Source organism: Muntiacus reevesi, chromosome 4 (genome assembly GCF_963930625.1).
Source record: "Muntiacus reevesi chromosome 4, mMunRee1.1, whole genome shotgun sequence".
NCBI classification, from domain to species: Eukaryota; Metazoa; Chordata; class Mammalia; order Artiodactyla; family Cervidae; genus Muntiacus; species Muntiacus reevesi.
In genome coordinates this window covers 112,096,964-112,124,319 of record NC_089252.1, presented here as the reverse complement: position 1 = coordinate 112,124,319, position 27,356 = coordinate 112,096,964, and the positions used below count along the sequence as shown (strand labels likewise).

The following is a 27,356-nucleotide window of genomic DNA, read 5'->3' as shown; positions in this document are numbered from 1 at the left end:
ATGGGAACCACCCCTTGGTCCAGCATGTTCACGCTGCATATGCTACCAATCATTCTGGTGACCAAGTCGACTGCCACGGTATCAGAGAGCCTATGTTCGAGTAACTCTTATGCTATTTAGTAACAGCTCCAAAGTGCAAGGGTGGTGATGCTGGCCATTCGGATACTCTCTTACTGTGCCTGATTCATAAATTAAACTTTATCATAGGTATGCTGTGCTGCACTTAGTCCTCAATCATGTCCGACTCTCTGTGACCCCATGGACCATACACCACCAGGCTTCTCTGTTCCTGGGGATTCTCCAGGCAAGAATACTGGAGTCGGTTGCCATGCCCCCCCTCCAGGAGATCCTCCCAACCCAGGGATCAAATCCAGGTCTCCGAATTACAGGCAGATTCTTTACCATCTGAGCCACCAGGGAAACCCAAGAATACTGGAGTGGGTAGCCTATCCCTTCTCCAGGGGAACTTCCCAACCCAGGAATCGAATTGGGGTCTCTTGCATTGCAGGCAGATTCTTAACCAGCTGAGCTACCCAGAAAGCCCCTATCATAGGTATGTCTGTATAAAAGAAAAACATTGTATATGTAGTGTTCCATACTATCTGAGGTTTCAGGCATCCACAGAGCATATTGAAACATACCTCCTGCAGATAAGTGGGGACTACCATATTAAAAACTATTTTCTTATATCTCATTTTTATTCTTCTTAAAAAATTTCAAATTTTAATTATATGTTCAGCATCTATATTTTTCCCCTCAAGATCTATGCAGTCTTATGATTGGAGTTCCTTCCTCAGCATCTGCATCTTTAAACGAGATACTTCAAAAGCAGGAAGAATTTGTCTACAATCTTAACAAACATGGGTGATTAAGCAGTTAAAAAAATCACTGCACACAAAAAGACCCAAATGAACAAAAACCACCCTTGTCCTAGCCTGAAAGTTAAAAAAATGGATTTCTGCAAGGTTGGGATGCAATGATCTTCAATTAAAGCTCCTCACTTAAAGGCACGGTTCTGCTCCTGGGATGCGCTTCCCTGCTGGGGCTTGCATTTTTTCCCTGGGCCCGCTCAGGCTGGAGGGTCTGTCCGACTCACGACTTTACCTGTGGAACTGACTTTAAGGGGCTGCTTTATTTCATGAAGAGATATTCGGGCCTCTGCTGTTTCTTCCCTGGTCAGTCCATAGGTTTGCAGGAGATCTAATAAAATGAGGTTGGCCCCTGGCACCAGGACGGAGACAAAGAGCCCACCCCCGCTCCGGTCACACGCCCCTCCTGAAGCATGGAGGGAAGCCCTGGCACATACTCACTTGTCCAGTCTTCTTCAAAGCAGTGCAGGAAGTGGAATCCCACCATGATGAGGGCGTGCAAGGAAATGAGAGCTATGTACATCTGCAACAGGAAAGCAGGGCAGACGCTGTTGTGAGGACCTTCTGGCTCTGCAGGCGCCTGGGATGGGGTGCTTGCAGCCTCCCACTCAGGAACACTCAGGCTGAGGGCTGAGCAGGGAGGGTGACTCCCCCCCGCCCCCACCACTGGCCCCCGCCCCCAGGTCGGAGGTGCGCGGCCGTTCCCTGGGGGCAGGCGGGACCTGGGCTGTCCTGGGGGCTCTGGGCCCGCTGCCCTTGAGGGGACAGGGCACTGACTGCCTGTGGTCCCTCCAGCCCTCGATGCTAAATGCCCTCCACCTACCTGCCGCTGAGGGAGCGTGGCCACCTTCTTGGCTACTGAGCTTGGACACCAGGCCTGGGAGCCCAGAACACGGCCCTTTGCTTAGAGCTAATTATCTGGAGGCAGTTTTCTAGACGCTCGAGGGAAGGGCATGGGAGCGGGCCGTGTGGAACCAAGGAGAGCTCTGGCAGAAAGGCAGAGGTCTACGTGACCAGGCACCTGCCAGCCACGTCCTGCCAGCAGCAAGGCAAACGGCACGCGCTCCCCGCAGGGTGGGGACGGCATTCGGAGCGGACTTACTGTAAACAGGACGAAGTACTTCTGGTTGTTCTCGCCGACACAGTTATTGACCCAGGGACAGTGGTGGTCCATTTTCCGAATGCACCGCTTGCAGACGCTGAAAGAGCCGCGAGGTAGACCTTGAGGGGGGTCCCCACGGAGGCGGGAGGACCAAGGGGACTCAGAACCCACTCCACCCGACTCCTCCCAAGCGGCGCTCGGGCGCCACCCAGTGTTTCGCTGTGTGTGTGCTGGAAGGGCCTGGAAGGCAGGGACGCGACCCCTGAGGTCACAGTCATTCCAGACAGGGGGACGGGCGGAGGCCGCCGAGGCCTCTTCTCTTGTCTCACAGAGAAAAAGGCTGGAACTGACTTGACTGAGACGGACACTGCTCTCCCGAGGGAAGAGTGAGCCGAGACTTTGGTTTACTGAGAGGACAGAAAAAAGAAGCAGTTTCAAAAACCTGACGGGATGAGATGGGATAGAGCTACTCCTAATTTGCCCCAAAGGCCAAAAAACCTAAGGGTGGGCCTGAACTTGCCCGGGGTGTGGCTGACGAAATAGAGACAGAGAGAGAGAGAAAGTGAGCACTTGAAGAGTTCAGAGTGGGGTCAAGAATGGTCAGTCACAGGGCTGCAGGAAGTCCCCCTCTAAGGATCTTTCAGCTCTTAAGATAATATCCACTTAGCTGAAAATAGCAGAAGAGTCATCTGAGCTTAAGTGTTGACCAGAAATCCCACTTATTTGCAAACAGTTATTAACTTGTTGCTGGGATAGTTTTTGGTCTGGGGCTGTTTGAAGCTATGATATTTGATTTAAAAAAAAATGCCCTCCCCATTCTCTTTTGGACGACACAAGTAAGAATCTGAAACAAGAGCACAAAGCTTAAACAGGGGCTCGAAAGCAGCTATTCCCAAAGCTCAAGTTCAGGAAGAGCCAACAGATGGACTCATCGAGAACCATTTCTTTTTCAATTCATTAAAATAGGCTCCGTGACAATTTATCTTGGGGGCATTGCGTGTTCAAAACAGTTTGAAATACTGTAAATACAAGCTTGTTATATATATATTTTGAAAGGCCCTTAGTTCACACCAGCTTTTATTTCCACTAGTTTCCATAACCAACTTTATCTCAGGTTCTTACTGAAGGTGAGGGGGGGGTTGGAGGGGGGGGAGGGGCTGCAGGAGAGCTGTTCCCACACTACAGGTCAAGAAGCGCAGACCACTCTGAACGGGGGAGGCGTGGCCTTTCCTAAACCCGGCATGAGCTCTGCTGGCAAGGCAGACCTCCCCCGCCAGGCCCCTCCGCCCCACACGATGCATATGGGAAAGTGAGAAGAGATACTGGCTCAGACCAGCGGGGGCGTCATGCTGGTCCCCACCCTCGTTCTTCCCACAGCTTCAGAGGTTCGTGGTAACACAGGCCTATGGGAAATGAGCACATTTCAGAGGTGCTGGCCCAGCGCCAGTTTCCTTGGGAGCCAGAAAGGCAGGGTAAGAAAAGGATGCATGAAAGGGCCATGGAGGGCAGTAAACAGAGAGCCAGGTCCCAGGAGCACCACCACCTGGTCAACCTCGCTCTCCCTCTGTGTTACCAATGTGCACGAGTGAATGAATGAGTAGGTTTTCCTTGTTCCCAGGGTACAGTCATGCAAGTCCCGACGAGCAGGCAGCAAAGCTCCCTGCTTCCTGGGCCTCATCCAACACATTCCCACCGTGGAACCAGCCCTGTAGACCATCTCTTCCATGTCCTTCCTCAGCTCTGGGGTTTCTTAAACCCCTCCCCATCAAGGGAACTCCTGAGGGTGACCACCTCCCTGCTCTAGGCTCTTGAGCAGCTTCTCTTCCACTCACACTATTTTGTAAAAGGGATTTAAGGTGGGTGCTCCAAGACAGTGTTTGCTCAGCAGCAGAGAGGTGCCAAAGCGCCTGGCATCCTCTGAGAGCTGTTAAGCGAGGTTAAGCGAACCTGTCCTTTGCTCTCCCCTCCCAGGCTCCGTGGAGAGGCCAAGTGTGAATCTGGGAAGATGGGTTTCACAATGAGTGAGCCTCTCTGGGCAGTCAAATCAGAACACGGCTCGGCCTTCCGGGAGCAGGCAGGAACACGGCCACCTGAGAGCTGCAGGCGCTGTCTAGAGTGCCGGTCTCTGAGTTTCTTTCCTATTTGCAGAGACAGGACAGGCCAAGACGCTGCCTCCCCCTCTGGCTTACAGACTTGTTCAGAAGCGGGGCTCCCAGGTCGAGTGGTGGTGCATGTGGGCGGGGAGGTCCATCCACACAGGAGGCTTGGAGGCTCTCTTTGGAGGCCGACAGACCCACGGCTCATGAACGCCCGGCCTGAGCGGCTCTGGACCTGGGGTGGGAGAGCGCCAGGGGCAAGGCCTGGGATAGGTCTGCAGGGGGCCAGGTGAAGGATGCTCCCGGTCCCGGGGGAGACTGCCCTCACCTGCCTGGCTACTTCATCTCGGACACCAGCCATCAGGGGGAGGAGGAAAAGACATGGGCCTTCCATAGCCCCTGCCACCCCACGGGGAACTTACACCAGAGCCAGCCTTCTGCCCAGTCCCCAGGGGCAGGAGGCTCCCTGGCGTCCCTTCCCCCTGACACAGTGGCCTCACGGGCTCCCAGAGGGTCCTCTCTCCATGCTCAGCTCCTGGTGAAACCCACCGCCCCGCTCCTCTCCTGCGCCAGCTTTAGTGCCTCCTGTGCGAGACGCTGCGGGCACAGGCACACCCTAAGCGCGCTATGGCAGTCGCTGAAAAGACCAAGGGTCCTCCCTGGAGGTTATTTTGGGTGCTCCTGACTTCAGGGTCCCCCCGGTCCCTTCGGGTTTCAGATGAGGGAGGGGGCTTCTCCCCTCCTCCTCCGGGTTCCCTACCAGTGTCCATCCCCAAAGCGCTTCCCTGGAAAGCCTGGAAGCGCCCGACAAGCTCACTGGGTCCCATGCATTCAGGTTTCCTGGGGCTCGTGCCTCCTTCTCCAGGGAGACACAAGGGCCCTTCCTTGGCCCTCAGGCTCCAAGAAGCGGGCTGAGGGCTTCTGCCCCCCCTCCCTACAGCGGCACCCATCAAGCTGTATCTGTCCTGTCTGGGCGGTAAGCTCCTGGGTTAGGGCCGTCTCCTCTCCACCACTACAGCCCAGAGCCAAGCTTGGGGTTAGCTTCTCAAGGGTCAGCGGAGTGAAGGCTCTGACATTACAGATGGGGAAACAGGTCCCACCACCTCAGGGAGGGACCCCACAGCACAGAAGGAGAAAAGCACACAGCTGGTAGGTACCGAGGGGACCATGCTCTGCATATAGGCTTTCATCTCACACCTCATTCACTGTAATTAAAATTATAAGCAAAAAAGGCATCTCCAGCATCCTGGTCCCAGCTCAGAAACAACTTGGGGCAAGGCTGTGCCCAAATGGGCTTCCCTGGTGTCTCAGATGTAAACAACACGCCTGCCGAGCAGGAGACCCGGGTTCGATCCCTGGGTCGGGAAGATCCCCTGGAGAAGGGCATGGCTACCCACTCCAGTATTCTTGCCTAGAGGATTCCCTGGACAGAGGAGCCTGGTGGGCTACAATCCACAGGGTAGAAAAGAGTCGGACACAACTGGGTGAGTAAACAACAACAACAAGTGCTCAAACAGGGCACGAGAAAGACAAAACAAGCTGGCGGGGGCCTAAGCAGCCCACGGTAGTCTCAGACTGTGTGTGTGGCCGTGTGCACGTGTGTGTTGGGGGGTGGGGGGGAATATGAGGTTTCGCCGAGGTCAGACATCTCCATCTCCTGTCCAAGAAGAACCTAACACATAAGCCTAACGCCCTGACCATCCACGTCAGCATGACCTGCCCACCCCGAGGACTTCCACATGTTTCTGTGTTCCTCGATGTCAGGAAGGAAGCAGCCTGGCTGGAAGAAAGACCTACTCACAGACTACCAGGCTGGGAGGAAGATCTACAAGTGAATGTCAGGGAATATGCAGGGTACCCATCAGAGCTGAGGGCACAGGGAAGGTTTTAAATTCCACAAACTCTTCTGGGAGGAGAGGAAGCAGAGACCTGGCACAAACAGTGGCCCCTTCACCTGAGCAAGAGGACTGATGCCCACTCTCTCCAGCAGGACCACAGGCCCCTCGGCTCCACCAGCCACAAACCCAGCTCTGTCTCGTGTGCTGGGGACGCTGCTCACCCGAGACCGTGCGTCCTTGGATGGCCTGGGCCACCACGAGCCACCACCAAGGAGTGGCTGTCAGCACACATTTCCCGAGACAGGAACAGGCCACGCACAGGCATCGTCACTAGGGTTTCTCTGAGTTTGAGCTTATCTGAGTCAGCGGCTCTTGTTCGGCTCAGGCCGATTTGTTTACTAGCACTCAAGAACACCTCCCTCGGATCATCCTGCAGAGGGAGGGGGTGAGGTGGCGGTGAGGAAATGCCCGGCGGTGGGGAGGAAGAAGAGGACCACTGTGGTCGCCTGAGTGCTTTCTACAAAGCTCGCCCTTCCCTATTTCTGGTCCAGCCTGTGTAAACCCAGCACATCCTCAGTGCTCATACATTCCTCCACTAACAGACAGATATTCATACTGAATCCTCTCGAGCTAGGAGGAACAACCCTTTTTAAAAAGGAGAGAGCTGAGGCTCTGAGAGATGGTCCCCGGTGTGACCAGGACAGCACTGCCCTTCCAATGCTGACCAGAGCATTGTTCCACCACACCAGGATGCCCCGAGGAATCACGGCAGCCGGGAGGTGAAGGCAGCTGGCCTCCTAAGCCTCAGGCGGGCAGGTTAGATGGTTGCCTTCCTCTTTGAATTAGGTTCAAAGATCTCAGAAACAGATCTCAGATCTCAGAAACAAGCTGACCCAGCGACAGAAGACAGAAGACAATTCCCATGGCCTCTGCCCATGGCTCCTTGGCCCTTACCCTTGAGATGTGGCAAGGAGCTGGGGAGGGCTCCAGCTCGCTCTCTCAGACAGACAGAAAGACAGACAGCCTGAATTCCTCATCCAGGGAGAGTCGGTGCTATGGCGAAGGTATCTCTAGGGGTGACCACGGGAACGATGATGATGAGATAGGGTGGGCTGAGGTGCCCAGGACACAGCAGGTGTTGGGAGCCAACCACGGCACCTGGATGTGGAGACTGACTGCCTTCCTCCAAGAGGTGGGCAGCGCGGCCCACGCAGAAAAGCCACCTTTCACCACTCGGATCTCTCATAAAGCCCAGCTGCTTCCACAGCGTCCGGCTGACAATACCTCCTGACACTGGGAGGAGGTTCATTCCTATGCAGCCCCTCCCCAACCCCCCCCACACTCGTGTGAAAAATGGAGCAAGTGACATGCTTGTATTTCTGTAATTTAGCATTAAAGTTCTCTTGTCATGATGAAGCACAATATCTAGCTACAAGTTTTTGTGGTTTTCTTGGCATAGAAGACTCAAAAGAACAAAGAAATCTGAAAATCAAAAGGGAAAAATCACCTTTTTTGGCTGAATTCTACAACAGTCAGACCTCTACAAGTTTTGTCTATAAGAAAAGCCTTTCTTTTCCTTCAAGGATAACCCCTTTGTTTCCCTGTGGCCATCCACGGTAGCATGACCTGCCCACCCTGAGGACTCCCACGTGCTTCCACCACCCTCAATGCCAGGAAGAAAGCAGGTGACATCTCCAATTTCTGTGAAACTGGACCTGCCCTCAGAGATGTCAGGTACTAGACATGCCCAGAATGACTTTCTAAAGCTTTCCCTCGAGCACCCTTCATACAGTAATGAAGCTGTGAGGTAGGAAGGGCAGGAATCCTCTCAGTTTCAGACGTGGACACAGAGCGGAGACAGGTGAGGGCCTGGGTGGGGCCCTCCAGCGCGTGGCAGAGCCAGCTCCCGCGATACAGGTGTGCTGGGCCCAAACCCAGCACCTTTCCCACCCCTGCCCGCCTGCAGGCGGGAGGGAGAGTCGCAGTGGTCACTCCGTGCCCAGCCCAGAGCAGGGCACCTTCTGAAGCCCTTGGGGGGGTGGGGGGCGCCCGTAGAGGCGTGTGTGTGTGAGGGCGACGGTGCGGGAGAGTATGAGGGCGATGGTGGGGGGAGTGTGAGGGCGACGATGGGGGGGGGGGAGTATGAGGGCGACGGTGGGGGGAGGGGGGAGTGTGAGGGCGACGGTGTGGGAGAGTATGAGGGCAACGGTAGGGGGAGTGTGAGGGCGACGGTGGGGGGAGTGTGAGGGCGATGATGGGGGGAGGGGGGAGTGTGAGGGCGACGGTGGGGGGAGTGTGGAGGGCGACGGTGCGGGAGAGTGTGAGGGCGACGGTGGGGGGAGTGTGGAGGGCGACGGTGCGGGAGAGTGTGAGGGCGACGGTGGGGGGAGTATGAGGGCGACGGTGTGGGGCGTGTGAAGGCGACGGTGGGGGGAGTGTGAGGGTGATGGTGGGGGGAGGGGGGAGTGTGAGGGCGACGGTGGGGGGAGTGTGGAGGGCGACGGTGCGGGAGAGTGTGAGGGCGACGGTGGGGGGAGTATGAGGGCGACGGTGTGGGGCGTGTGAAGGCGACGGTGGGGGGAGTGTGAGGGCGACGATGGGGGGAGGGGGGAGTGTGAGGGCGACGGTGGGGGGAGGGGGGAGTGTGAGGGCGACGGTGCGGGAGAGTGTGAGGGCTACGGTGGGGGCGTGTGAGGGCGACGGTGGGGGGAGTGTGAGGGCGACGGTGGGGGGAGTGTGAGGGCGACGGTGGGGGGGCGTGTGAGGGCGACGGTGTGGGGCGTGTGAGGGCGACGGTGGGGGGAGTGTGAGGAGGACGGTGGGGGGAGTGTGAGGGCGACGGTGAGGGGAGTGTGAGGGGGACGGTGTGGGGAGTGTGAGGGCGACGGTGGGGGAGAGTGTGAGGGCGACGGTGGGGGGGCGTGTGAGGGCGACGGTGGGGGCGTGTGAGGGCGACGGTGGGGGAGTGTGAGGGCGACGGTGGGGGAGTGTGAGGGCGACGGTGGGGGAGTCTGAGGGCGATGGTGGGGGGCAGGGCTGAGGAGGGCGATGGTGGGGGGAGTGTGAGGTGTGAGGGCGACAGTGGGGGGAGTGTGGAGGGCGACGGTGGGGGGAGTGTGAGGGCGACGGTGGGGGGAGTGTGAGGGCGACGGTGGAGGGCAGGGCTGAGGAGGGCGATGGTGGGGAGCACGGCTGAGGAGGGCGATGGTGGGGGGCACAGCTGAGGACGGCGATGGGGGAGTGTGAGGTGTGAGGGCGACAGTGGGGGGAGTGTGGAGGGCGACGGTGAGGGGAGTGTGAGGGTGACGGTGGGGGGAGTATGAGGGCGACGGTGGGGGGAGTGTGAGGGCGACGATGGGGTGAGGGGGGAGTGTGAGGGCGACGGTGGGGGGAGTGTGAGGGCGACGATGGGGGGAGGGGGGAGTGTGAGGGCGACGGTGTGGGGAGTGTGAGGGCGCCTGTGGGGGGCAGGGCTGAGGAGGGCGATGGGGGGGGAGTGTGGAGGGCAAGTGTGGAGGGTGCCCGTTGGGGGAGTGTGAGGGCAACGGTGGGGGGAGTGTGAGGGCGATGGTGGGGGGCAGGGCTGAGGAGGGCGACGGTGTGGGGAGTGTGAGGGCGCCCGTGGGGGGCAGGGCCGAGGAGGGGGCCCGGGCGGGCACGGCGTACCTGCAGTGGTGGGCTCGGTCAGGCTTGATGCTGCAGCACTTGGGACATTTGTACACCACCTGCCCGGGCTTCAGCTGTAAACTCTCGATGAACTCTTTAGTGGCATTTCCTTTGGGGACTGCCCCCTGTAAGGAAGAGAGACGTCAGGGTCAGGCGAGGGGCTCCTAGGTTGTGACGTACCGCGGAGGTGGCCGTCATTCGAAAGAAGCAGTCCCACACATGGGGAACAGGGCATCTTCACGCCAACAACGTGTGGATTCCGTTCAGAGTTATGCCAACACCAACGATGAGAATTTACCTTGGGAAAATCAACCTAGGAAAAGTGAATAATTGTCCACACTGGACAGTTACATTGTTCCTGATGACCTTCTATTGCCATTTTACTAAAACGGTTCTCACTGAATGCATCCTCTCCTATGTATCAGTAAGTATTTCACTGAGGATGTGACTCATCAACTACTATTTTGGTCTACATTAGATTTCCCAGGGACTGCTTCAGTTCTTGCGAATGTTCACTGGGGATTATCACATCAAACAGTCCAGTTCACCCAGGTCAAAATGCACAGCTCTGAATGTTACTGGGTTCTGTTTAACATGGAATCAAGTGTTATTTTCTTCCTTTTCAGGACTGTTGTCATGGATTGGTAATCTGTGTTTAGTTCTTATGAATCCACAAGCAACTGGGAGCCACTGCCCTCAAATATTCAATGTGCTCTTCACACCAAGAAGCTGAAAACCAGACGTGGCCCAGGAAAATGATGTGGTGGTGGGGAGGCTGGGAGTGGAATGAAGTGGGGGTGAGGCTGGGACATATAAAGAGGCTAACCTGCCTTTGTAATTTTTTTTTTTTTAATTTACAAAGCTGGGAGGTAAACACACGAGTGGTCATCATATTATCCTTGATACCCTTTTGACTGTCTCAAGTATTTCATTTTAATTTTTTCTAAAAGTTCAAAAGGGAAGTCAAAAAAAAAAAAAAAATTTGGTCTTCAAAATGCCAGAAGAGCCCGTCAGAGAAATGTTAAAAGCAAACAAACTTTGGCAGGCAAGGACTACTTGGTACATACAATGTCATTTAGGACATAGTTGGGTGGACTCCGGTCAGACAGTAAAAGAATCCACCTGCAATTCAGGAGACCCAGGTTCAGTCCCTGGGTTGGGAACAGCCCCTGGAGAAAGAAATGGCAACCCACTCCATTATTCTTGCCTGGAGAATTCCATGGGCAGAGGAGCCTGGTGGGCTACAGTCCGTGGGGTCGCAGAGTTGGACATGAATGAGCGACCAGCAGTTGACATCAAATATGCCATAAAAGTACACAGTTATTGAGACAGGAAACATCTATGATAGACTGTTACAGGGAAAAGTAGATTCTCAAACAATATGCAGACTACAGGCCCATTTTGGCAAAGATCACACATACACAAATATAGAAACACAAGTGTGTGCCAAGTATTAATGGTTATTTCATGTAGCAAAATCACAGTAATTTTTAATTAACTTTTAACTATATTTCTTAAATATTCTAATATGAACATGTGGCTTCTACAATAAGGAAAAAAACTCATTTGAAAAACCAGGAAAAATAGATACTCAGGAAGGAGCTATCCAAAGCAGGAGTATGAGCAACTTTCCTGAATTTTGTAACCGAGATGCTATGAGGTGTCTCATCCTGAGACAGCTGAGGGTCCCCCTTAAGGCACCAGTGGAGCGTCAGGGTCTGGAAGTCTTCAGAGGCAAACCAGGGCCCAGACCACCCTGATGGACTTTGAAAGGGGCCTGGGAAGGGCGCTGACCCAGGAAGAAGGATTGCAGGGAACTCGAGAGGACTGTATTTTAAATTCTCTTTAATGTAAAAAAGCAACTGAGTTTGGGCAATCACGTGACCTTTCATGGATCCTGAAGCCAAAGAATCACATCTGGAAGTCACTGTTGTCACGTGTACAAGGGAAAAGCACATCGTCTCCCCAAGGAGATGAGGCAATGGGGCTGTTTTCCTAAATGAAAGTCACTTTTTCACCTCCCCACCCAGGTCCAGCGTTTAAGGTCCCTGCCACCAGAATTTGCTGTAAACCTCAGAAGACGCCTCTCCCCCCATAAAGGCTACAAGAGCTTTACACCACCAAGGGCACCTGGAGCTGTCTTTTGGTCTTCTCGTTACCGCCTGCTATTCCAGGCCCCAGCCAGAGAAACATCGATTCAAGAGCACAGCCTTTTTCCAAAGGTTTCCCCTCCATGGAACTGCCTCTGCACTCATCTCCTTGAAGGCACACTCCCATCCAGGCGAGACCCCACCCACCCAGGAAGCCTCCCTCGCAGAGCTAGAGATGAGCTGGACCACTCCCTTGCTCCCTTTCTCTGTCCTTCTTTGAAAAACAAACAAACAGGCTCTTCTGGGCTCATGTCCACAGATTTCAGAACGTACTAGTTCATGGTAAGGAAGTTTGTTCCGTGGAGTTGGAAGGCCCGCTGAGACATTTCTGCCACGGTTGTCATACGTGCACTAAAAGAAACACCCTGTTCGTCCACCCGCCACTTACATCTCACAGGGATGGCTCAAAGCTTCCACGTCACTGCACCTCAGCAGAGCAAAACTTACTCGTCTTTTCATTTCCAAAGCAATACTTGTTCATGACTTTTAAATATGCAGAGAGAGGAGAAAATGAAAACGGGGAAAACCCACCCCTCTGATTCTATCATCCAAAGATTAGGACTATTGAGATTTTGGAGTATGGTCTTCCAGTCTTTTCTACTTGTACATAATAAGCTCTGCAGGCTAAGTCGCTTCGGTCGTGTCCGACTCTTTGCCACCCCATGGATGGTAGCCCACCAGGTTCCTCTGTTTCATGGGATTTCATAGGCAAGAATACTGGAGTGGGTTGCTCTGACCTCCTCCAGGGGATCTTCTGACCCAGGAATCAAACCTGTGTCTCTTACGGCTCCTACATTGGCAGGCGGGTACTTTACCACTAGCGCCACCTGGGAAGCTCACATGTAAGTAAGTAAAGTTGCTCAGTCGTGTCCAACTCTTTGCGACCCCATGGACCAGGCTTCTCCCATGGGATTTTCCAGGCAAGCGTACTGGAGTGGGTTGCCATTTCCTTCTCCACAGGATCTTCCCCACCCAGGGATCGAACCCGGGTCTCCCGCACTGTAGGAAGCTCACATAGTAACCTACAAACACTTTTTTAAAAATCTATACACCCATAAAAAATGCTCATAAGCGTCTAAAACAGATTTCATCCTGCAGTGGAATCCATTTGAATCTGGGGGCATGAGGCATGATACTCCATCATCCATTCCCTTCAGTGGCTAGCCCAAACTTCCAGTACCTTCCTCGATCCCTACTCACTTCCCTTTCCATGTCAGAGGAAACTAAGGCTGCTGAAGTAACCCCCTCCAGACTCCTCCTCTCTCCACCCCCATCCCTGGACCCCGAGGGGCTCATCCGTCTACCTCGGAGCTTTCCCTTCTTCGAGCTCTTGGAGCAGACTCCATGCTCTCCCCGTCACAGCTAAGCTTCTCCGGGGTTGTGTGCACTGCGCTCTGCTCACCTCTGACTGTTTCACGCTCTCTGGCCCCTATTGCCTCTGTAATAGGGAACCACTCTCACCAGGTCAACGAGCAACCCCCTGTGGCCAAGTCCAAACGTCAGTCCTCCGCCCTCTCTTACCAGACCCTCCCCGTCACTCTCCTGTGGCTGCTCCATGCCCTCGGGGTCTCCACCCTCTGGACCTGGGTGTTCCTCGCGCTCAGCCAGCTGCCCTCATCCCCATTCATCCTGCACTCCCCAGACAACCTTCCCGGCCACCAGCTCCGGCCACCAGCTCCAACTCGGACCTCTTTTGCAGCTGAATGTGCTTTTACCTGGTTGTTCAAAAGCATTCAGACAAAATAATCCAACCCCTTCCCCTCCTCCCAATTCAGCTTGCTAGAACTGACCCCACCACTTCCTCCCCAAACTCTCTTTCCCATTCTCCCCTTCCTGGCCCATGGGACACCCATCTGCCTGGTCACTGGGGGCTTCTAAGCCCACTAGTCCTCCTCAACTCTTCTAACCCTCCGCCCCAAACTTCCACCCACTCCACCAAGTTAACGTGGCCCCGTACTACACCCTGACTCCAATATCCTCCCCTCCACGCCATGCTCACGGCCTTAGCTGAGCCCCATCACCAGATACAAGAGTCCCAGATACAAGAGTCCCCAGGTCTGCCTGCCTCCAGGCTCTCCCTTGCATCCAGCAGTCTCACCTCTATGCCTCCCCCTAACTGATTTCCAGAGTCAACTTTCTAAAACATGAATCTGATCATGTTCTTCCCGTTGCCTAAAAAAAGCCTTCCCTGGCTCCCCAGAGCCCTCACGGGGTACAGAGTCCAAGCTCCTGGGCAGCGCCCAGGTAAGGGCACTGAGACCCAGCCCTGAACCACCCCTTCAATGTCATCTCCCTCCCCTGGGAGTCCCAGGGCCTGGATGACCCCAAAGCTCTGTGCTCTCTAAGCCTTCCTCTTGTGCCCTCAGGGGCCCAAATCAGCACCCCCCTCTCGTCTCTCAGGCTCATCCCTGCCTCCGGCTTGTGTGTTAGTCGCTCAGTCGTGTCCGACTCTGCGGCCCCGTGGACTACAGCCCACCAGGCTCCCCTGTCCATGGAATCCTTCAAGCAAGAACACTGGAGTGGGTTGCCATTTCCTTCTCCAGGGGATCTTCTGGATCCAGGGATCGAACCTGCATCTCCTGATTCAGCAGGCAGATTCCTTACCGCCTGAGCCACAAGGGGGGCCCTGCGCCTGCCCCAAACCTGGATCACACCCTCTGCCTTCAAACAGCCCCAGGCTACGCCCGGGACAGAGCCTATCACTCTGCCTTTGTGCTACCACAGCCTCTATTTGTCTCATAACACCTATCATTTAACTATGCACTGATCTCTCCTACATGACTGTAAATTCCTGGAGGACAGAGACAAAGTCTTTAATCTGCAGCCCAATGAATTGCCCAGGGCCTGGCAGGGAGCAAGTCTTCAATAAATCCAAGACGAGTTAATAGTGATGATATAACAGACATTTATTGATTGCTTCTATGCCAGGCACACTTCCAAGGGCTTCACTGTACACAGTCAATTAATTCTGACAATAAACCTATGAGGGAGAGTCTATGATATTCCTCATATTATAGACCCGGTAACTAAGGCAGAAAAGTTAAGCAAGTTTCTGAGATCGCGTGACTGATAAGTGGCAGAAGCAGGATTCAGACCCACGTCCAGAATCTAATGGAAATCAGCTCTGAATATTCATTGGAAGGACTGATGCTGAAGCTGAAGCTCCAATACTCTGAGCACCTGATGTGAAGAACCGACTCACTGGAAAAGACCCTGACACTGGGAAAGCTCCATGGAGTTGCAGAGAGTCAGACACGACTGAGCGACTGAACAACAATCATCAAAAGACAACTTGTGTATTCATTAGATATTTCTATTAACTGATCGAAGAGACTTTTCATTTGCCTTGATGCCATAACACCATTCCCCTGCTAAGAACTGTCTCACTAGACAAACATTAAGACTGAAACAAGACCCCAAATGATAAGGCCTACTTTAATCAGTATGCAGGATAATATGATGATATAGAAAGGACACATTTGGAAAGCGAAGGAGAAAGGTTACCAAGAGGCACCAACCATTCATCTCAGGCAACAAGTACAAAGACTTGCTTACACTGTCTCAGGACCCACGGGATCGCAGCCCCTGCAGGATCTCTGCCCCTACCAGGAACAGGTGACCAGCCCCGGCCTGCGCCGCAAGGCCACCTGCCTCCTCCACAGAAAGGCGGGGGCGGGGGGTAACCCCCACATGGGTCACCCTCTTCTCTCCGGAGCTAGACAGATTTTCCAGCTGGCGTTTACGGATTACTCAGCGGCAGGTATGAGACCGCCAGGCACGAAGGAGAATGTCGCGCCCTCCTCAAGCGAACCCTGAGGCAAGCCCCTGACCCCACCCAGGGAAAGTGCCAGCGTCTGGGGGCCAAGTGTGCGAGGCCCGTCTCTGGCTGGTCCAGCACTCAGCTCCCACACACAGCACACGGCACTCTGGGCGGCCCCGCGCCTCTCATCCCGTGTTTCCACGGGCCTGACATCATTCTGCCATGGCACGAGCCTGGGCAGACCCTCATTAAGCTCACTGAGAGAGACTCCAGCAGGCACAAGCAGCCGCACGCCGCAGTGAGGCCCGTTATTCCAGTTTCGGCGGCTGAAACTCCAGCGGCAGGCCTGCGGTGGTCTCAGAGAGTCAGGTGAGGTCCATTCATGAGCAGGTGTTCACAGGGCCGGGTCCAAAGGCAGGCAGGGGCGCCGGCAGGCAGGCAGAGGACTTTTCTTTCCCTTCACGAAGTGGTTAAACCGAACTGATTTCTAGTCCTCTTGTTCTCTAATCTCAGATTTGAGGTAATTTATGAGGAGGCTAATAAACAATTAGGTCCAAAGAAAGGAAGGGGGGAAAAAAAAGGTAATTGATCCTAAGGTTGCCACAACTGCTATGATCATGTAGTATACCTGGCTTTGGGCTCCCAGAAGACAGGACAGAAAGAAATCAACTCTCAGCTGTAAGCGTCTGCTGGGAGACAGACACTGTCCCAGACCTGAAGTTACTGTTTTTTTTTGGCTGCCCTGGGTCTCCGTTGTGTGTATGGGCTTCTCTAGCTGCGGCGAGTAGGGGCTCCTCTTCTTTGTGCGGGGGCTTCTCACTGCAGTGTGTGCGTGCGTGTGTGCTAAGTCACTTCAGTCGTGTCTGACTCTGTGCAACCCCATGGACTGCAGCCCGCCAGGCTCCTCTGTCCAGGGGATCCTCCAGGCAAGAAAACTGGAGTGGGTTGCCATGCCCTTCTCTTGGGAACCTTCCCGGCCCAGGGATCGAACCCGCATTCCCTACGCCTCCTGCACCGGCAGGCGGGTTCTTTAGCACAAGCACCACCCTGGACGCCCGCTCCTTGCAGCGGCTTCTCTTCCCGCGGAGCACAGGCTCTATGGCGTGTGGGCTCAGCGGCTGTGGTGTGCAGGGCTCAGTTGCCTCGAGGCACAGGGGGTCTCCTCCAAGCAGGGATCAAACCCATGTCCCCGGCATTGGCAGGCAGATTCTTAACCACTGGACCCCCAGGGAAGCCACCTAGAACTAAATTTTAAACGGAATCCTTCAGGATTCCTGAGGATTCCAGCATTCCCAGGATAAGTACTTCTAACAGGAAAAGGACGGGTGGTGAAACTGAGATGGGACAGGGAGAGAGAAGGGGCCGAGATGAGAGCTGGAGTCTGGGCTGTCTTCAAGGGGTGGCCTCCTCCGGGCCAGTGGCACCACTCCAGACCTCTCTACATCTCAAGTGTTTTAGGAACACAGAGAGCTCCTCTGAGAACGTGGCTCAGCCTCAGGGCGGGCACGGAGTGGGCACCTGAGATCAAACACCAGTCCGACGTGTGCGCAGCCCCGCCCGCTCCAGCCAGCACAGCGGCCAAGAGAGGCTCGGGCCCTCCGTCCACCTGCTTCCCTCCTCCTCACAGGCCCAGCCTTCTCACCCCACTGCTCAAAGGTGAGCTCCACCTCCAGGTCATGTCTTTCTTCCCTTTTCTGTTCAAGCTCTCTGCAAACCTGTTTACAACCACGTTGGAGTAAGTGACTGCTACATGGTCCAGAAAGCTGTAGTGGTTGCGACCTGTTCCATGCTACATTTGGAAGAAGAACTTCAGAGCTCAAAGTGGCACCAGTAACTGGCTACAGGAGGGTTTTTTCTTTGTTTTCTTTTACTAGTAATACTAACAAACCAAAATGATACATAATACACACATTGTTACACACTGTTTATGCCTTAGGATGCAAGTTTTTCTGACCAATATACAATGTATACATTATGATACATTGTTTATAACCTCTGGGCATAAACTTTTCTGAAAAATTACACACAGCATGAACTGACCTACAGAACAATATAGCTCTATAGGAAACTCTATAGAATCCTGAAATGATATCTTTCTAAACCCAGACTCTGCCTGCAGTGTTAATAAGAAGCCCCTACCGTCTACTTTCAAGGTGAGAGCTGGGCTTCCAGCTCCATCCCTTGGAACCTGGCGTGGGGGTATTCCCAGGGGCTCTGCAGCCCACCTGTCTCTCTTCTGCATGCAGGGTTTTACACGAGATGTCACCTGCTGGGAGTGGGGACAGGCAGGCGGCAGCAAGAGGAGCCTGAGACGGGGCACAGCAGCAGGACATGCTTTGAGTTGCTCCCCTTACGGCTATAGGTATTTATTTGACAGAGGCTTTATTACTTGCTTGTCCAGTTTTCTCTGGGGCCAACGGCAAGACACACTTCTGAGAAGCTGGGTGGTGTTTGGGATATGGCAACTCCAGCTCTCAAGGGTTTGGGGTTGGAAGCCGAGCAACATGCCAGTGAGGCTCATTCTCTCCTGCATCTGACTGCCGGGGCCAGACTGAAGAAGACCTTGGAGGGGGCTCCATGCAGGGGTTGAAGAACACACGCACGTGAGTGCAGCAGGAATGCCAGGGCGGAGGCCTCCTCTCCCTCCCGCCTGACAGCCAACGCCTTCTATTCATAGAAGCCAGTAACCTCCCTGCACACTCTAGGGTCTGATCCCTAATCCCCTCCAGCCCCAGACCTGGCTACCTACTGCCCACCTGGCGCCCCTGCTTACACGTAATACCTGCAGTTTGGCCAGAACAGAAGCCTTACTTTCTCCAAAATCCGTTCCCCGGGCTCTCCCATCTGCACCAGCAGATCTCCCAGGTGCTCTGGCCAAGACTCTGGAAGGCACCCTCTCTGATCCCTCATGCCTTCTGCCACTCTGGCGGTTCTCAGATCTGGCTGAATAGGAGGGATGACTGGGAGTGTTAAATCACCCCAATCAGAGTAGAATCTCTGGGGGCAGGCCCACAGCATCAGTACTTTTCAAAAGCTGCCCAAGGGGATTCTAATGTGTGGGCAAACCTGAGCATTAATGGCTTCAAACATATTCCAAGTCCAATAGCTTCTCTTCCCCCCACCTCACTGCTCCCACCTTGGTCTGAGCCGCCACCATGTCCTGCGTGGCCCACTGCCATAGCTCTCAGCTTCCTGCTTCTCCCGGCTCAACCTCAGTTCCCCCCATCGCAAGCCAGGCAGTACCCTTTTCAAAAGCAGGTCACATCATGCCTCTCTGATGGCTTCTCACTGAATTGATGAGAGAGACCAAGGTTCTCACGAGGCCCACAGGCCCTACCGGGCCTGGCTTCCGCAGCCCTCCCTGCTTCTGCCAGCCCCTCTCACCCCACTCACCATGTTCTGGTCACCCTGGTGTGAGTCCTGTTTTTAAACGTGCCGACCACACTCTTATCTCTGGGCCTCTGAGCACTGCTTCATGTCACTCAGGCCTCAGGGGCCCTTCTCAGATCACCTTCCTCCAAACAGTCCTGCTTCTCTCCAGAAAAGTCACCCACCAGAGCCCCTGGATCTTTAAAAGCCCCTTTCGCTTCCTGGAATTGCCTTGTTCCTTCGCTTGTCCTTCACTGCCCGACACCCTAGGCCGGGAGATGGGCGGGAGGGCAGCGACCGTGGTCTGCCCTGCTCACAGCTGAGCTGGCTGCTCAGAAGGACCCTGCATATGGTAGGTACCCAACACGCACTGGCATTCACTTGACCCCACCCCACAGCACCCCCTCACTGCTGCCAGGGTGATCCTTGTACAGTGACAACCTGAGCTCATCACTCCTGTTTCAAATCCTCAGGGGCTCTTGAGGGCCCCCGTTATGCCACGCCTACCCCACTTCTTTGGCACTCTGGCCGCGTGACCAACCCAAACCCATCCTCTGGGTTCTCGCCACTCCAGACCGGCGCGCCCCGGCACTCGTTGTCTCTGCGCGCTCTGCGCTCCCTGTGCTGGGGTCGCCCCCGCGCCCTCCGCCTTCCCTGCCCTGTCCACGGGTTCTGCTCAGAGCTGGCCTGGGCGCCGCCTCCTCCAGGCAGCCCCCCGCCCGCTTCCCAGGCTGGTGAATTTTCACTCCTCCACACCCACTCGTGCTTCCTTCTGTCGCAGCCTTCATCACACAGGGTGGACCTCACCTGTCAGGGCACCGTGAGGGAAGGAAGCGTGCCTGGGGCCCAGCAGACACCGGAACTATAAGCTGAGACGAATAATGTCTTTTAGTCTTGTGTCCCCAATAGCAAGGGCATCAGGAAAATCTGTGAATGAGCCCGTAAGCTGTTTCCAGTATGGTCAAGTTGATGCCGCTGGGAAAACCGTTCATACCCTTGTGTTCGGGGCACTTATAACCTTATACTTCATTCCCTTCAGGTGACAATTGTTCCAGCAAGCCCATGAGCAGCGCTAACACGGGGTCCACAGGCCCCTGCCTGCCAGTGTGTGCCATGTCCCCAGGCGCATGTGCGGGCAGAGGTGCCATCTGGGCCAGGCACTGACTTGCGATCGAGGGGCAAGCAGCTCTCCCCAGGGAGGGATTAACGATCCAGCCCCCAACCCCAACCCCCACCCGGAATCAGCAGGAAGTGGAGCCCTTCAAGAAGTGAGCTAGCCCAGGACCCAGCGCTTTCACTGTGCCTTCCCCGGGACTCACAGAAAGAAACGAGGTCTGTGTGGCCGGGCCGCTGCCATGTGGAGTGCTTCCCCTTTCTTAATTTAAACACACTCGTCCCACCACTGAGACAACTAAGCCACAGGAGGTCTTTATCAAATAACGCACTCTCTTGCTTTTCCCACACACAGTAATGAGCGGGAACGGAGGATTTAATACCAGAGTAGGCGACACTCAATAGCCGCTTGCACAGCTTGGTATATTTAGCCAAGTCCTTGGGCAGAAAACCGTGGCTTTGCCCACAGATATGCACTGAGAGATGCCTGCCATGGCCTGAAACAGGCCTGTCCAGCTTTTCAGGAAAGACGAGCCTCGTCCAAGCGAGGTAAAGGCCACTGCCATGCAGGTTTCTGGGCCTGGGTAGGGCTTTAATTTCATTTCCACCTAGAGCCAGCCCTGTCTTCACGAGGAGGCCCCAGTCCCACCCAAGTGGCAGCGTGCTTTCTGCTGGGATCATCAGGTCCCAGCCGCGTGGGGGGCCCTCTCCATGTCTTTCTAACCAGAGACGAGGCTTGCCGTGGCCAGACCCCTCCCACGGCAGGCTCCATTCATGCAGACACCCATGTAGAGAAAGTATCATTCAACCCAGACAGGCCGTGGCACAGACGGGATCCCCTTGGCGGCCTGAGTCCACTTCCCCACCCCCGTGGGAAAGAGAACAGGCCCTCCTATTCTCCGCGTTCCCAAGCTCAGCGGGGCACATGCAGGCTGCGGCCATGCGCGGGCCAGAGGAGGAGAGTGCGGGCTGGTGAAAACGAGCCCAGACATACTCACGGGGTCCGTCAGCATGGCCCGGCAGTGGGAAGCCAGGGCCAGGAAGGCCAGCAGGTTGAACACGAGTCCGTTGATGACGCTGTACACGTAGTCCCGGGACGGGATCAGCATGACGAAGAGGACCACGAACTCCGCGTAGAGGACCAGAAACCAGGTGACGATGGCACAGGCGATGCCGCAGCCGTCGCGGATGAACCACATCGTTCCCGCGGGACGGGAGTGGGGGGGCGGGATGCACTTCTCCGGCTGGAGGTACTCCGGCTTCCGCTCAATGTCTCGGAAGTGGTGGGCGGGGATAAGCATCATAAGCTATTCTGTCCATACTGGCATCTGGAAGAGAGAGGGAAGGATCCGGGAATGGCGGCGTGCTCTGGTCGGTTGGGAGACTTCACGAAGCTACCTTTCCCAAGGGAGCCATGAGGATCTGGGTGTGAACTTCTTATCGGAAAGCTGCCTACACCTTCTGTTCATTTCCAACGTTGAGTTCTCGTCCCTACTCCTGAGAGCTAAGTTAGCCTCTGTGAGACAGGGCCGCCTTGCCCAAAGCCTTCACGTGACAGATAAAGAAAGGCGGGGGAGCTTGAAAAGGGCAAATGCCGAGAGCTTCCCTGGTGGTCCAGTGGTAAAGAATCCACCTGCCGGTGCGGGAGACCGGGTTTGTTCCCTTGGAGCAACTGAGCCCGTGGACCGCAGCTGCTGAGCCTACGCTCAGGAGCCGCAACTAGGGAAACCCATGTACCTTAGAGCCTGCGCTCTGCAACCAGAGGCCACTGCAATGGCACACCCGGGTACCGCAACCACAGAGTAGCCCCAGCTCGCCACAGCTACAGAGAGCCCTCGCAGCAACAGAGAACCAGCACAGCCAAAAATACATTAAAAAAAAAAAAAAAAGGCAAAGACCTCTCCCAAGGTCAGCCAGAGCAGCAGGCGCGCACACAGCACGCCAGATGGGAGGTGGGACTAATAGATGTATTCAAATTTTGACCTACAAGACAAGGGGTGCGGGTGGGTGGCGGAGTACCAGGCCCTCGGGGAAACGCTTCCTCAGTAACACTGCTGCCTCTACCCTGCCGAGGGACCCGAGACTCACGCTGAGGCTCTTTGGGTTTGAGTAGGAGGAGAGAAGGCCTAGGGCTAAGCTGCTCTAACTTACTGTGGTGCGTTAGCCGATAATAAAGCCACGGCACTCAGCCGCACGGGGAATGTTCTAGAAACAAGCCAAGCTTTTTTTTTTTTTAGCCCTCTGGCCAAAATGGTTAATCTTCCAGGGATGAGAGACTCTGAGTTAGGCTCTCCCTGTGGTGACGGAGCAAGGTGCAGGAAGGTTGGGCAACCTCAGGTGTGTCCCCACCACCAGCCCCAGGCCCCTCTCGGGACAGGGTGGGTGTGAAGGTCCAGGGAGCTGGAGGTGCCTGGTGCACGCGCTATGGACCGTAAGACCCTGCACACCTCACAGACGGTGTGCACGGCCTCTCTCTAGGAAAGACGTCCACTCCTTCAGAAGTACGTGCTGAGCAAGGGGACCGCTCTCTCAAGGCTCCAGCCAAGTCTCTGGAGACGGCCATGAAATCACCAAGACCTGGTAACTGAAGTCTGTCTGTCCACGGCGTGTGCTGCAAGACAGCAAGTCCAGACTCCCCTCCTCCGGTTCTTTATCTTATACTCAGTGGCATGTCATTTCACCCACCAGGTTTCTCAGAAGCCGTGGTGGCCTCCAGTTCTCTGCCAGACGTAGGAGCCGAGGGAAAACCACCGCAGAGCACAGCCTACGAGGCAGGCAGGCGACACCTCGGTCTGCAGAGAACTCGAGTCCCTTCAGAGCAGAGGAAATCCCTCCACGGCGGCGCTGGCTCTGTCTGTCTTCCTGACGGACAAGAGTGAGCTCGTGATGGCTCTACTGGTCCGCCTCGCCCTTTGCCCAATTTTCCTCCTTCCTCGACTGCCCTCACCCCCAGAGAAGAAAGAGGACCTGAAGCGAATACAGTACCATCATGAAAAGTAAGGACATGTCCAGAAAGCTGAGAGGGGAGAACAGTAACTGTGACTCAAGTGACAGACATTCCAGAGTCAAAAGTTGCACAGACTAATAGTGAAAGAATAAGGCCAGGGCCTCCCCTCCCAGGCTGGCAGAGAATTAATGGCTGGAAGGCAGTTAAATGTGGATTGTGTGCTTGTCCAACAGAACAGTGAAAAAAAAAATTTTTAAAAAAGGGAACACTGACTCAACAAATATTCAGAGTGACTATCACATTCAACCAGAACTTTCCAATAACGCGACCTTGTGCTCTTCACAAGATAGTGGCAATCAGTGTTGCCAGGGGCAACTTAGAGGCATCAGAAGATGCAGGGGTACCGTCTGCAGCACCAAAGCGAAGGATAGCAGGAGACTGAGAACCGGGGCTGCAGGGACCTGACCCACGGCAGGGAGATTCTAAAATTCTAAAGTCTGTATGACCCAAACCCGACAAACGAAAAGCTGAAATTTCATTATGATTCAAAAGCTGACCAAGGCTCACCATTTTGACAACATCCAAATACAAGTGTTCTCCTGGTTTTTCCTGTTGCCATACTGATTTGTATGCATATCACCCAGGCCCCCAAGATTGCTGTCTAAGCTCTAAACCAGTAGGACTTTATTGGACCACCGCCACACTATTTGATTACATATTACAGGGTCTATGTCTGTTCTGCATTATAATGGCAAGGCTGAGTAGCTGTGATGGAAAGACTCATTAGCTTCAAGTATTTACTCTGGCTCTTTACAGAAGTTTGCTGGTTCTGGGATAGTAGTTACTCACCGAAAAAAATACACTTCACTTTATTACGCTATAAGAAATGCAAATACTACATTTCTTTACAAATTGAACGTCTGTGGCAACCCTGTGTTGAGCAAGTCTATTGGTGTCATTTTTCCAACAGCGTCCGCTCACTTTGTCTCTACACTTTCGTAATCCTCATGACATTTCAAGCCTTTTCGTTATTATTTTATTGCTATGGTGACCTGAGATCAGAAATCTTTGATATGACTCTTTTATTGTTTCAGGGCAGCAATGAACACCCCCCATATAAGACGGCAGACTTAAATGGTGAGCGCACTGGTGTTGACTGCCCCATGACGCCGCTGTTTGCCTCTAACTCTCCCTGTGATACAATAATTCCTATTCCCTGAGATACAATAATATTGAAATCAGGCCAATCAATCAGCCTCCAATGGCCTCTAAGTGTTCAAATGAAAGGAAGAGTTGCATGTCTTCTCACTTTAAATCAAAAGCTAGAACGATTAAGCTTAGTGAGGAAGGCATTTCGAAAGCTGAGACAGACCGGAAAGCTAGGCTTCTTGCATGAAATTTAGTCAAGTTGTGAATGCAAAGGAAAAGTTCTTGAAGAAAATGAAAAGTGCTACTCCAGTGAACACACAAATGATAAAAACGCGAAACTGCCTGACCGCCAAGGTGGAGAAAGTTCTAGTGCTCTGGGCGGAAGATCAAAAACATTCCTGCAAGCAAAACGCTAATTCAGAGCAAGGCCTTGTCTCTCTTCATTTCTGTGGAGGCTTTGAGAGGTGAGGCCGCTGCAGAAGAAAAGTCTGAGCCTGGTAGAGTTTGGTTCATGCAGTGTAAGTTAAGAAGCCATCTCCGTAACATAAAAGTGCAAGGGGAAGCAGCAAATGCTGACATGGAAGCTACGTCAGCACGTTATCCAGAAGATCCAGCTGAGGTGATTCATGAAGGTGGCTACAGTAAAGAACACATTTCCAGTGTAGACGCAACAGTCTTCTATCGGGAGAAGATGCCATCTAGGACTTCCCATAGCTCGAGAGGAGAAGTCAATACCTCACTTCAAAGCTTCCAAGGACAGGCTGACTCTCTTGTCAGGGGCTAAGCAGCTGGTGACCTGAAGTTGAAGCCAGTGCTCATTCACCATTCTGAAAGCCCCAAGGTCCTTAAGACTCACGCTGGGCCTACTCTGCCTGTGTGCCCTATGAGCGGAAACAAAGCCTGAACGGCAGCACACCTGCTTACAACATGATTTACTGACTATTTTAAGCCCTCTGTTGAGACCTACTGCTCAGAAAAAAAGATTCCTTTCAAAACAGTACTTCTCACTGATAATGTGTACTCACCCAAGAGCTCTGATGGAAATAGACAAATTTAGAGCAACACTTCTACAACTTACATACTTCCAGCGAGTATATTTCATTCACAGTATATTTTCAGAGTAGTTGACTGTATTCTATCTGTCCTCTGACAACTGCTCATTCTTACTGTGAAAAGTGAAAGTGTTAGCCACTCAGTCGTGTCCGCCTCTTTGCAGCCCCACAGACTGTAACCCACCAGGCTCCTCTGTCCATGGGATTCTCCAGGTAAGAACACTGGAGTGGGTAGCCATTCCCTTCTCCAGGAGGTCTTTCCAACCCAGGGACCAAACCTGGGTCTCCTGCATTCTAGGCAGATTCTTTACCGCCTGAGCCACCAATCAGATGGCAATGACATGACTAAACCTGAGCTGTGTTCCATATGTGTGGTTTTCCTGAGGAATAGATCCTTCCACACAAGTAAATGTCCCAGGTAACTGTGGTTTGTTCCTAAGCAGAGAAATTTTAACCATTTGGATGGTTAAGTTGGAAATCTTAAAAATAAAAGTAAAACCAAAAACAACAAAAAATATATACTATAGCTGTTTTTGTCTTAAGCACAGTAACCATCCATTTCTTTGGAATGATTTAGAGTCATTACTGGGAACATCAGTTACTGGAGTGTGTTAGGTAATGACGTCCGCAGGGGGTGCAGAGATTCACAGAGATTCACTGTGCTCTCTCGGCTTTACACCAACTGGCTTGCACAGACTATTCCAATTCTAATTCTGGGGTCTCCTTCCTATGGCGCTTTGTCTTTCCCCTCCATTCCTGGCTGTCATTTCTGTCTCTACGGCTACCCCCAATATACCCTTTATTTATCACAGCTAATTGGCTGTGGGTTGGAAAAGCAAAGAAAACTAAGTCTTGCTAGACAAGTTTATAAAAGCAAGGTGTTCATTTAGGTGCCAGGCCTTTAGAGGACACTTGCTATGCTCTCCCACCACACAGGCCTTGCGGGCGGGGAGCCTTGCCTCCATTAGCTCAGGGCCTGGCACACAGTAACCACCTGTGTTCACTACATGAGCATGAGAGGAAGATGCATGAGATGGGTGGTCCTAGACCCACCTCTTGGAGGCCTCGTGTGATTACTCTCAGGGCCGTGGCCATGTTCCAGACGGTGGAGGATGCCCCCGATAGGACCGTGAAATAGAGGCGCTGTGACTCTTACTCGTGGTTACAGATGTTTCACCTTCAGACAACATGAGACCAAAGGCTGGACAGAGGTGCTGTGTTGCTGCGCCCCTCACTGGTGAGTGGGAGCCTGAGATCCGGCAAGGACCCCACCACGGGTGCAGCTGGCAGAGCCAGACACTAAGGGCTGAACTGAAGAGCATGTTCCAACCCACACTTTAGAGCTTCAAGTAGTCCAATCAAAACCAAGGAAGACGGGCTGCGATAGAAAGTTTACTCCACTCCCAGCCCCTCCAAACGCAGCGGAAGCAGCTTTCTGATACCGAGCAGGGCCCTGTGGGGCTCCTGGGCACAAGGCCTGTGTGCCCCCATTCCTCTGATTACAGGAAACAACCTTCATTCAGCCTCCAGGACCTTCCCTGAGTTCCAAGGGGCAGGTTCATGCAGTTGTTAATCAGGGAAGGGAGAGGATGTGAGAGCAGGGAGGAGCAAACAGCCAGGGGCAGCCTTGGAGCAGAGTCCTGCTTCCCCATCGCAGGATGCACGCAACAGTAACTTTGAGCTATTGTGCAGATACTGAACCCCTCCAAGGTGGCAGAAGTAATGGTAGGCTGCCCACAAGCATGGAGACCCCAGACCAGCTGGACCTCAAAGGTGACGATGTTGACCGCTACGGGACCTCCCCACCAACCCATCAGAAGAAATGTCCACGAGCTGGCCAGGCCCTCTTTGAACAATTACTATGAAACTTCTCACTATCTTCCCTAAGCTGGGACACGTAGTTTTTAGGGCACGAGCCTGCTGTGTCCCCTTTTGCCTGGCGAAGCAATAAAGTCACTCATTTCTACTTCACGCAAACCTCGGTCCCCAAGATTTAATTCAGCACCAGTGTACAGAGAAGCTGAGCTTTCTCTGTATCCTTTCCTTATGTTAGCCAACTGAAAATCTGAGAAATGTGGGGGGTAACCCACCCTGCAAAACAAACTGTACACATTCCCTTCACCCTGCCACTAGTAACAACAACTGACAACAGGCAAACACTGCACTTTTCCTTTTCCAATTAGGGAAATCCCAATCCTTGGGGCTGAGGCTCTTTGTCAAAGACCCACTCTCGACATGAGTCCTC

The 27,356-nt window shown here is 53.8% G+C and overlaps 1 protein-coding gene across 4 annotated transcripts in view; it reads right to left on the bottom strand.

The window, feature by feature from the left end:
• The window catches only part of ZDHHC3 (zinc finger DHHC-type palmitoyltransferase 3), a 60,709-nt gene that overhangs the window by 18,777 nt on the left and 14,576 nt on the right, over positions 1–27,356 (bottom strand). For 3 of the 4 annotated variants that reach the window (XM_065933885.1, XM_065933884.1, XM_065933886.1), the window contains exons 2-5: positions 20,962–21,291; positions 9,572–9,696; positions 1,972–2,068; positions 1,311–1,392 (exon numbers count right to left, since the gene is read on the bottom strand). In XM_065933885.1, the coding sequence (XP_065789957.1) occupies positions 1,311–1,392; positions 1,972–2,068; positions 9,572–9,696; positions 20,962–21,267 (610 nt within the window). In that variant the 5' untranslated portion in view covers positions 21,268–21,291. Of the gene's footprint in view, positions 1–1,104; positions 1,201–1,310; positions 1,393–1,971; positions 2,069–9,571; positions 9,697–20,961; positions 21,292–27,356 lie in introns of all 4 variants that reach the window. The other variant, XM_065933887.1, reaches the window with a different exon arrangement.